This window comes from Lepisma saccharinum, chromosome 17, assembly GCF_977018435.1.
Source record: "Lepisma saccharinum chromosome 17, izLepSacc3.1, whole genome shotgun sequence".
NCBI classification, from domain to species: domain Eukaryota; kingdom Metazoa; phylum Arthropoda; class Insecta; order Zygentoma; family Lepismatidae; genus Lepisma; species Lepisma saccharinum.
The window spans coordinates 41,189,973-41,202,279 of NC_139245.1; the positions used below are offsets into that span (position 1 = coordinate 41,189,973).

The 12,307-nt window shown below is 37.7% G+C and overlaps 1 protein-coding gene across 1 annotated transcript in view; it reads left to right on the top strand.

Moving 5' to 3' along the window:
• The first annotated feature begins 3,615 nt into the window (after positions 1-3,615).
• The window catches only part of LOC146001691 (uncharacterized), a 71,830-nt gene continuing 63,138 nt past the window's right edge, over positions 3,616-12,307 (top strand). The window contains exons 1-2 of the mRNA XM_083139342.1: positions 3,616-4,118; positions 9,194-9,365. Of these exons, the coding sequence (XP_082995468.1) occupies positions 3,961-4,118; positions 9,194-9,365 (330 nt within the window). The 5' untranslated portion in view covers positions 3,616-3,960. The remainder of the gene's footprint in view (positions 4,119-9,193; positions 9,366-12,307) is intronic.

The following is a 12,307-nucleotide window of genomic DNA, read 5'->3' on the forward strand; positions in this document are numbered from 1 at the left end:
AGTATTCAAAACGTATTATCTTAAAATTTGCGAAGAAAATATTATGACGAAAATAATTGTAATTCCAGAAAAGGCATTCCTATAACATCAAGTTCTTGCCAGTCAGATCCAACCTATGTAGACAAGGCTGTTCACGTGTTCAGCCATTGACTGTTACAAGTTTTGCTTTGTCACCCTAATGGGTAAACCCTCTACCGAGAGGCTGAATGGACATTTCCACTCAATTTTTTTTACAACAATTTTAAAAACTACACCCTGGAAAAATGACCCCTACAAGTTCTCGCGTTTCTCTGCGTCCAGTTTAAGACAAAAACGAGACTTCCAAAGTTGGGAGGCTAGCGTTGCGCTGAAAACACGCCGCCGCCATGTTACTACGTCACTCCTTAGGGAGAGCTCGTTTGTCGTCTGCTTCGAGCGTCCAGTTCCGGATGGGTAGCCCACGGTGAGCGAACACGTGCAGCAGTTTTACAAATCTGTACCGATTTAAATAATGGAAGAAGGAGCGATAGGAGAAAGGAAAGCTATGCTTTGTAATGATCATTCTTCTATGAAATATCCGTGCTGCTCACGTGCAAGATAAATGAAAGGGTTCAGCTGCGTGTGTGTTCTCAGGCCATGCGAAAAATATTGCATATAAAATTTGTTGCTGACCAGACACTCAAAAATATTTTTTAAACTTATATTTATCGATATATAGGAATTTTCACATTCTTCACTTTATTTAAAAAGCATATTTAACTTTCTTTTCCATAAAGCAATTTCAGTTTGTGTTCCATTTCCGTTGCGCAAATTATGATCAAATATTTTTGTGCAGATAAGAGAAAATACACTGAGAAGATTACATTAGTTGCACAGTACATATCTATACTTAGTTTTTGTATAAGTATTACAAGGAAATAATGTGTATAACCATTGCCGTATTTAAGGGGGATTCAACGGGTCCAACCCCTCTCTTGTTTTGGTTCACTAAAATTACCAGTTTCCTTGTTCTGTCCGCTTGTTCATAAAAAAATCCTTCGGACTTATTTCATTCTCTTAAATTAGAGACGTATAGGACGGGATACGGATGGGAAGGAAATTTCGTAATTCCACTCACCAGATGGGACTGCAGACCAATATCTGAAAGTTCTTGATAGTTTCGGAATTTCTGCGATAACAAACTGCATTGAGACTATCAAATCAGTTATTTTTCCCCCCTCGAATCATATTAAAGAAATTTGGTTCTTAAAAACGTAGTGACACAAGATGAACAGAAAAGTATCAATACTTCGTGACTACAAACACACAACTTTGTCGGGTCCAACATCCCCTCCCCCCATGCTCCCCAACAATTTTCCGGCCAGCAGTGTCCTGGATTTTCACTTCTGAAAAAAAGCAACCCTAATCATACCAAAATTTGATCCATCCCTCCCCCCCGTGAACTATATATACGCCCATGTGTATAACAATATCCCATACTGAAATGATACGATATAATTATTTTGAATTTTGTACTGCGAAAAAAGCCGCCTCATCTCGTTACCCCGAACGCATTAATTGGTTGGTTCACAACTTCACCACTAAGGATCCTATCGAGACGAGACATGGCAGCCTTGGTCTCGTTCTCGTTGAGAGTTGTAAATGTCTGTCTCGTGTTTATTTGTAAATGTCTCATTGACAGTCTCGTCTCAATTTATAAACATCCGTCTCGGTTTGGGAGGGCAATTCTCGTTCTCGTCTCAAGTCTAGAAAAATATAGAATTAACAACGTATGCAGAGGCTTATCGTTATAAATACAGGAAAAAACCTTTCTTAATATATTTATTATTATTATTATTATTTACTCCTCGTTTCGACGGTACAGCCCTCGAAAACTAAATATTATCCTGCTTATATATGCAAACCAAACTGCAGATTCAGAATTACCAGGAATGAACTGGCGTTGTAATTATTATACACAAAATTCATGATTTATCTGAGGAAGTCGCATGTTCCAGGTTTGACTCTCAACCTGGGCATGACTGTTTCCTTCCTTGTGAGTGACATTTCATTGAACTGGAAATTGTTACATGGGAGAATGTTTGCTCGAGACTTTGGGGACAGCTAGGGGGATGCTTCTATTGTTAATGTTAGTGTTGCTCACGAGACGAGGCATGCTCCGTCTCGTCTCATAAAAGGAGATGGGACAGAAGAAAAAGTTCGTCTCTTATCATGGCAGGTTGGGTGATACTTAGATGGTGGTAGTGTGTGTGGGGGGGAAGGGATGTACTCCTGCACCCCGACTTCGAATACAGCTTTTAGTTATTCATCTTCATTGTAGCGATTAGCCAAAAGTGGGAAGAAATGTGATGTTAGAGATGATAATTAATAAATAAATTATAATAAATTAACCATGCGTTCTCATCGTTGCGGTTAAACAAAGTGACGGAAAAGCGACGTAAAAGTAGGCTAAATACAAAAATTTGCAATATATATATTAACTGAATAAAACTGTCATTTACTGCAGGAAATTGAAAAACTCACCGTACCTTTTTATACCGTATCACCTCTTATATTGCAGTAATTGGCGTATAAACCAGTGTGTTCTAAAAGTATTATCTTAAAATTTGTGAAGAAAATATTATGACGAAAATAACTGTAATTCCAGAAAAGGCATTGCTATAATATTAAGTTCTTGCCAGTCAGAACTAACCTATGTATTCGCAATGGACAAGGCTGTTCACGTGTTCAGCCATTGACTGTTACAAGGTTTGCTTTGTCACCCTAATGGGAAAACCCTCTACCGAGTGGCTGAATTATAGTAAATACTACTATACTGCTAGGGCATAATTCATCTCCAAGAAATGGAGCACAGATTTTTGCACTGGAAGTTGTAAGATACTTGTTTTACACAGTAGCAAGTGAATTTTCTGTCGCTTCCGCGGCTCATGCTAAGTTGTCGGGACGAGCAGAAGCCCCGCCTGCACGCATTTCTAAGTGATGACGTCAGAGGACCTCCTGTCTGTGGAGAGGACGTTTTCAAATCCGTGACGTAGTAGGTGAATTTCAGCGGTGTTTGAAGGCGTGTTTTTCGAGAACCGAAACCAATATCGCCGAGATAATTTGCACATCTCATGTTTGTGTCATTATCTGTAAAATGAATGGATTTCAAACGTTTTTCATGTCAAAGTGGAAATGTCCATTATAGTAAATACTGCTATACTGTTAGGGTATAATTCATCTCCAAGAAATGGAGCACAGATTTTTGCACTGGAAGATACTTGTTTTACGCAGTAACAAGTGACTTTGGTGTCGCTTCCGCGGCTCATGCTAAGTTGACGGGACGAGCAGAAGCCCTGGCTGCACGCATTTCTAAGTGATGACGTCAGAGTACCTCGTGTCTGTGGAGAGGACGTTTTCAAATCCCTGACGTAATGTTTGAAGGCGTGTTTCTTGAGAACATCTCATGTTTGTGTCATTATCTGTAAAATGAACGGATTTAAAACGTTTTTCATGTCAAAGTGGAAATGTCCATTCGCCTGCTATGACTTTTGTCGTTGGATGGACTACTGACTTCAAATGTATAATTGCTCATGAATGACAAGTTAATTTGAGTCATAATCTGATTGGTCGTGTAGATTGACAGAATCATGGGGAAAAACATGACTCCGGCAATGCAGACGACATGTCGAAATATAAACTTGAAACTTCTTCGTGAACAAAATGACACATTATTGTAAAGCAATAGAACAAAAGTTTACAGTTTTGCTTGTTATAATCCAACACTAATACCATTTCACAAAATCAATGAGGATTATAGAACACCCACGCTCGCGCCACCAGTTTGTTTCTAGCTTCTTTTTCGTTGCGCAATTATTGCAAGTGATTGAGTTGTTGCATCCATGTAATTCAAATTGTTGGACCTTGTGTATTGTAGTGCAGTAGTGCAGTGGCTTGTTACAGCAGTGAACAGGTGGCTCGAAGAATAGCTAAAAAAAGAAAATGAATTGGACCTCGACAATGTGGAATATACTAACAATGGATGACACTTTGGTCAAGTTATGGGATGCAATTGAGACCGAAGGACGGAACTCGACGTCACAACAGGATTTGGAGCATCTCCTATTAGAAGAGAGAACAAGCGAAGAGCAAACAAAAGAGTAAGCAAGTGAAAACAAATATTTTTTTATAAATATGGTGGATTTATGTTTTGCTTGTAGGGTTAGGCTTCAGGAATCCATGTTAGGCTCAAGTACCGATTGTTTAATTCCGAATTTGTCATGGTGCACATTTTTTACATGGTTCGATTTCTAATTATGCCTGTTAACACACACTTCGGAGTCATAGTGATTACTTACTGCCAGTGCCGGATCTACAAATCTGGCCCCCCGCAAAATATTAAAAAAGGCCCCCCTCTCTACCTACCTACCTTTACACACGCACAACACATAGACCTATATAATGTATGTGTGTGTGTAATTCTTGGGAGCGAATGTAGAATATAGAGAATGTCTCTAATTTCGTTATTATTTGGTATACTAACTAAATTTGGCCTTCTAATCACGAATCTCTTGTTAAAATGCCGCGGTCACATCTGGAAATGGTGAAAAAAACTGATGTAAGTTGACTTTTTTTTTAAAAAAAAGCTGTATCGCATTCTCTTACGAACAAAATTTTAACTATGTTTGCCTAACCTAACCTTGCCGAAAATGGTTCGTGGGGCTATCCATGAATTGTTTTTGGGGCTATCCGTCAATGGTTTGTGGGGTAACGGTTCCGATAGTTTTATGATTTCTCCTAGCACAAAGACTAATTATCGTAGAATTTTTGAAATCATTGTCACACGAAATTTGAACCTTCCTTTAAGTTTGGACTCGAAAAAAGTTATTTATGTTGAAAAAAAAACAACTTAAAAATTACCTTACGCAAGCATGTGCACTTCCCATGGACAAGATATTCTCCTTCGACAAGCGACAGTAAATATCGTAGAAGCATGGGAATGAATGTAGAAGTAAATCGGAATCTTAGTAGAATGCATTTATGGACTTTATTTTAGTGCTAAGAGAACCAAACCTAACCATGAAAGCATATATTGAACAAAATCTTAGGTAATCGCTAAAACTCTGCAGTATGTGTTAACAGATGTACATCGAAATCGAACCAGGGCCTAAAGGGTGAAAGTCTCTTGTAATACCCCCGTATAAAAAGTAAAGGAGTTAGGCTGGGTACAATTTGTCATGATAGAAACGGTTAGGCTGGGAGGAAACACATTAGCCCCATCTAGGTGGCTGCACTTTTTGACATTCAGTCCAGTGCAGGTGTATCCAGTGTCAGGGTGGTGGAAGGAAATTACGTTCAACTTCAGAAGATTCAGCAAATGCCTGCCTGCTGCTTTAAACGGTCATTTGATTAGTTAGTGACTAACCAAGTGACCATACACCACACATACACCGACCCAGAACATAGTGCAGACACCAAATACACTACTTGACTCCAAATCAACGAACTAGACGACTTGGTGTTGCACCGTGCAACCAACTAAATGCTTCGGTGCAAAGAGAGTCAAAGCGAGTCAAGTGCAGCGAGCTAGAAAGGGCTATTGGTGTGTTCCAAGTGGATGTCCTCCATATTGAATTCAACTCAGTTTTTTAAATGGGAAGGGGGTAATGTGATATATATATATATATGACACTGTTTTCTCACACCTTGAAAATGATACATTTGTTACAATCATAACTTTTTCCTGATTAAAGATAGGTTGAGGAAACCTTCACCACTGCATTTCTCGTGAAATTCTAGCCTGACTACCATGTGGGAAACCAGGGGTGGGTGAACTAAGGTGGAACCATGTTAAAATTGCATTCTTAGCATGATCAAATCGCAATATAACAAAAGGAACTTGGGCTGAAAATTGTCAGTGATACCGCAATGGAACTTGTTCCTTTGAAACACTGGTAATGTCAGTGGTGTATTACCTTATGAATTGACACACATAGATGTTCTGCATAGAAATTGAGCGAGAAAATGGCAAGCTCGACCTGGCCTAGAATATGGATTTCTGTGATACTGTAGAAATCAAGATATTGCCCATATTGATGTGCAAGAGTGCCCACAGAATCTTTTCTCAGGGGGTCAGCAGCATTCAAAGTTAAAAAAATTCTCATAAAGCATACCCCTGCTAGGATAATTTGGAGAGCCACCCCCTGTATTTTCTCCATGTTGAGACATACAAACATCCTCCTCTACTTTTCCCAAAACTGGGCAAAGCATCCATGGGTAAAAATTTACTATCCACAAACACGTGTAACTTCTTTGTTTCGTCATTTTTAAGATTCGTACTTATGTATCTGCTTCGTGGAACATTCTTTAAGGTGTATTCACGTTTTTTGGATCAAAGTAATATCAATTTTTCACATTACGAGTACTTCTTTCTTTTCATTTTTTCACTTCGGTAAGACACAATATGGCACGTACACATTCGTGCTTGTGTTTTGTCGATTTTCATTGGGTATGCAGTGTTTCCAACCTTCTTAACCGAAAAAATACAGACGTAGTTAAAATGTGTTGAACCATTGACAATAGCCCAAAGACACATTACGTAAGGTTAGGTTAGGTTTAGTTAGGTTAGGCAAACATAGTTAGAATAGATGTAACTAGTTAGGATAGGCAAACATAGTTAAAATTCGTTTAACTATGTTTGCCTAACCTAACCTTATGTAATATTTCTTGGGGCTATTGTGAATGGTTCATTGGATTTTAACTATGTTTATATTTTTCGTTGGAAACTGCATACCCAATGAACATCGACAAAACACAAGCACGACTTGCCATGATCTACGAAGGTGTATGCGCCAAACGCTATTGTGCGTCGGAGAATTAATTTTCAACAAAAAATAATGAATTTCCACTATGACACAATCCCATATGACAGAAAAAACCTTCCAGATGTTCAACAATGCTAGAGGAACTAATTTCCGTAAGTAGTTTCTTCTGTAAAAATGAAGAAATGTGTTTGTGTATAGTAAACATTTACCATTTCCTAACTTGCCCTCATTCATAAAAACTCAGATTTTACTTTTTTTTTTTTTCAAATCATAAAATTGAAATTGAATTCGTCATTGTTGTTCAGTTCAGATTTCAGTCCACTCTACAAATAAAAACTGGATTTGACTTTCATCCTTTCCATAAACTGTTGATGAACAGTTATTGGAACAGTTTCTGTACATTTTCACGATGCCCCCCTCCCCCCCCCCCCCGGTCCTTCTCTGTACGCACCCTTGTTGATATGTAGGCATAGCCATCGCCAAATCTTTTTGTAGATGGGTCAAGCCATTGGTAAAATTTGAATCGTAGAAATAATGCAACGATTTTACAATACCAGACACTTCCCCAATTTCTTTCATATTTGCAAACTCAATAATTTAGGCCTCGTAATTACGTATCTGCAATTAAAATTTGGCACTCACGTGTAGAACTCGCAAAATAAGCGGGTCCGTGATCGCAACCAACACCCTCAATTTCTCAAGAAAACCAATGTTTATCGCAAGATTTTGTGTTCTGAATACATAAAAAATGAAATATATATTCCTGATATTATTACGACCCCAGATTTTAACTGTCAGCCTAACCTAACGGGCATCGTGCATGGTTCGTGGGGCTACCCGTGCATCGTTCGAGGGGTGTAAATATATAATCCTGATATTACTACGATCCCAAATTTTAACTATGTTAACCTAACTGTGCATGGTTCGTGGGGCTATCCGAGAATGGTTTGTATTTTACAACGTCTACATGTTAATTTACAATTTCTACACGTGAGCACCAATTCTTAACTGCAGGTACGTCATCAGAACTCCATAATTAGTGAGTAATCGAATTATTAACAAAATTATGGTTTTTCTGGTATTGTAAAATCACAACCTTCTACACGTGATTTTGCAAGTTCTACACGTAACCGCCAAATTTTAACTACAAATATGTGATTACGAGGCCTAAATTATTGAGTATGCAAAATATGAAAGATATTGGGGAAGTGCCTGGTATTGTAAAATCATACCGAAATAATAGTAATTGTTATGGTTATTTTCAGTAATAACTATTATAAACTAATAGGAATAATGTAATTTTGAGTTTATTATTATTTCCTTGAGAAGTCTTCTTGATCCACCATATGAGTGAATGTCTAGCTCAACTGTTTTTCATATATATTTTCACATTTCGTGAAGTTAGTGTACTGAAAATGCATAGCACTGGTTTGTTAGTAACTTCTACACATGGACATTAGGAGGAAATTTTAATAATAAAGTTTTAATTCTGTGACCTCTCACATAAAACTAATTTTGGGAATTTTGAAAACTGCGGAATCATTTATTCTTTGCATTAGATGGTAGAATATGCAATAAAACAACCTGGATCCTGTATTTTATACTATTTTTTTTCAATCTAACACAGTTTTTAATTTGGTTAATTTGGTAACTGAACTTTATTTCTGTTAGTAGCTGTATAAATAACAACTTGTTTTTTTGTAATGGATGTGATTTATGGAAATTAATTTCCAAGGGAGATCGATGGACCTGTTCAACCCCCCCCCCCCTTTCCCTTTCCCAATGCCGGGGTGTAAGGGGTGATCTTCCATGTAGTACACCCAATTGTCAGCCTCACTTCCATGAGGTACGGTACACCCTGGACTGCATTTTGCGAAAAATGTGCCTCTGGCGACTGGCCCTATGGCTGGTATAATTCTGTGTGTTATCCTGTTTTTTGTCCTTGTGTGTGCCGAGTGCCCATTTGCAGCCTCAACTTTTGACAGAAGTCTGAATATTTTAAGATTTTACTTATGCAACGTTAGAGTTGTTATTTGTAACAATAAGGGGATGGACCTCGTATAATGTGATAAAAAGGTAAGTGCTCCCCTGTGCCTAGCACCACGCCATGAAGGCATATAAGGGGTGTGGGGGCAATGCCCCACACTTCCTTGATCCGGTCGTGAGTGGGGGTGATGTGATCAGCATCACACCCCTGACTGCCTTTACCCCCCCATTCTTTCCCCCAGGTACCCATGTCATTCGATGCTGGGTGGGTGCCGGCGCCACTTCCAACATTAGAAAAGTTCCCGGTGCAAAATAGCTAAAGTGCTAATGCACCCAAAATTTTAAATTTTAAAATCGAATTCTCAATGCTCATGGATGTAGATGGATGATAATGTAATTAGTTATAACTTTGTTTTACATTTTAGTTGGCTTCTATGGGCAAATAAAAGACAAAATGTAAAATGTATTAATGCAGACATCCCAGCTGGTGTGCTACCTTCAGGATTTAGTGGAACTCTCACAGATGTCAAAGTCCAGGGAAAGCGCTGGGGACCAGACGATGTCATATATAATCGTAACAAGGACATCAGGGACAAGGTTTGTTATTCAACAGAATTAATTTTTACTTTTTTTTTTTTTTTTTTTTTTGTGAGAGTTGCTTTTTTTGTGTCCCAGGTTCTGACCTTGGTCAGGCATGATTGTTTTAATTGTGTTTATCCCATCATCACTTCATCATTCACTCTGTGTGACATAAAATAAACGAAAATGGAAATGTAATACTTTTCCTGTCAATCGTGAAGAACTCTTAGTGGAACTGATTTAGCACGTTGTGAAAGAAAGAAAACATGTTTATTTTATTACTTTTAACCCTACATTTTGTTTCACCGTAAGGATGTGCATATGGGTAAAAATTATCCAGCCAATTTTGAAATATATTTTTGATCACTTCCGATAAGTGTTTGAGTCTATTCTACTCAGTACCTTTCCAGTGAACCATTCCGAGTGTAGGGACCTTGAATTTGGCTGTAAGTTAGTTTGTTAGTTCCGGTTGCAGGGCCGTAGAAACACTGCCTTGGTAAATTTCACCCAACGTGCGTGCACTGATATGTTTCAGTTTGGTATTTCAACATGTTATAGTTTTCTCATTTTTATCAATTGTCTGATTCAATGCAAGGGTTCAAAATGAATAAAATTAGGTTAATCCATAAAGGTATTACTATTTACTTGCTTTAAAACCTTTATTTATTTATTATTTTAATATTAATTTGTTTCCACTTGATGCACAGGAAAGCTAGGACTGGACCTACAGTTTAAAGTGGGATCCGAACCGCTGTGCCATATGCCTCCACCAGGTATTAAAGCAATTAACATTTTGATTTTAAAAAAGTAGTTTTTCTTCTGGGTATTTTTTACCTAGGACATGTCCGTACATAATGGTAGAGAGCACTTGTCTTACATCCTTTTCTTTCTAATTTTTTTGCAGTTTTGTGTAATGAAATAAGAATATTTACACATAATAAAATTGTACATTAATGAAGGTATTAATACAGTTGAGACTGCTTTATACGTAACTCAGTTCTGCGTAATTCTGTTTTATATGTAAATTACTGTAGGTCCTAGCAAAATATAATTTAAACATGTGTTAAGTAAACCTTAGTTGTACTACTACTAATTTTAATTAGATATAGTTGATTTGTACATAACAATGTCACAGAAGTGACAGTTGCTATTGGTCGGCCATGGAGAACAGAAAGAGGAAAAGGGCCTCCCCTATGGCACAGTGGTTGCATCGTAGCCTTGCAATCAAGGGGTCCTGGGTTCAATTCCCAGTGGAGGCACATAGTAGTTTGGATCCCACTTTAAACTGTAGGTCCAGCCTTACTGTGCATAAAGTGGATTTAAATCACCAACTCCATCACTCAAGAAAGAGGAAGAGTTACTCTCTTGACCAGAAATTAAAATTTATACAGGAGGAAGTGGATGCTAATCCACATTAAACTAAAACTAAGATAGCTGCAAATTTAAGCATCGCTTGTACCACATTTTGCACAGTCATTAGTAAAATAAATGCTATTCTAGACAATTTTTAAAATTTGGTAGTAAATGTCAGTGTCAAAGTGGTCACTAATAAAGTGGAAAATGTAATGTATTTAAGAATCAACTTCTAGATTCGTTAATTTACCACTTTGACAGAAATAACCTGTATTACGTATATCTTGTTCCTCAAAATAGATACAATTACAGTATTTTAATAATGATGGTAACTAAATGTGATTTGTAAGTGATTCTCAGTTACACGTATTATTTTCCCTTCACCTTGACATACATATAACTCAGGATTAACTGTATTTACTGTTGTGTATTTGGAACACATGCAGATCTTACACAAGGTGTCAAATAGATTATAAATGATATGCACGCATAATTCAACAATATTTAATTGATCACAAAATTCCATTCAACAAACTATAATGAACTCCATTTATACAAGACAAAACACAATCTGTTTTTTACCTACATTTTGACAACTTCAAAGGTCTTATAAACCATACAGACTATTTACGCAATAAGCGTCACACATACGACATTCCCCCGCGGTCTTTACTTCTTTTAACCATAATCACTGAAATCCAATCTGTCGGGTGGTTTTCTTTGCCTCTGACTTCTCCTTAACACTCTTGACTCTGCTGCTTCACGTCCATCTAAATCTATGTTCCCTCTTGCAGCTTCTTCCACCACTTCATGATTGTCTCCTCTCTCGTAATCCTTAAACGTATCGTTCGCATCTAAATATCTTCCTTCGTGGACTTCTGAAGATGCGTCATTATTCTTATCGCCTGTTTCGTCACTATCATGATGATATCCTCTATCATTTTCTCTCACATTTCTCCATTTTATCTGGTTCCCGTGCACTAACTTAACATCTTTACCAACTTTAATATACACAAGTATATGTCCCTGCTCTCCGGACAACTTCACCTTGAACATAGGATGCACCACTGGAATCTCGGTTGGCAAGTTTCACCCAAACTTTGACACCTCCTCTGGTATCCTCGCGTTTGCTTTTATCAGGAATATCCTGCAACCGACCTATATCATCTTTCGGTCTCGGCTCAAATGCATACATCATTTCAGCAGGAGATTTCAAATTAACGGTGTTTGGAGCCATTCGGACACAATGTAGCACATCCAGCAAAGCATTATTTAAATCAAAATGCTTGTCCTCTTTTCTAGTTTCGTACAATTTACATCTCGGAGCACTTTTTATAATTTGTACGTGTCTCTCAGCTTGTCCATTACTAGCCGGATGATAAGCTGGTGAATGCATCAAAGCAATCCCTTGATCTTCACAATATTTCTTGAATTCTGCAGATTGGAAGGGAGGACCATTATCCGTAACTAAGGTGTATGGCTGATTATACCTTGAACTTAGTCTCGACATAAATCCTTTTACATCCCTGAATGATGTAGAAGATACAACTTCACATTCTGGCCATTTTGTAAAAGCATCAACAACGAGAAGCAACACTTTTCCTTGA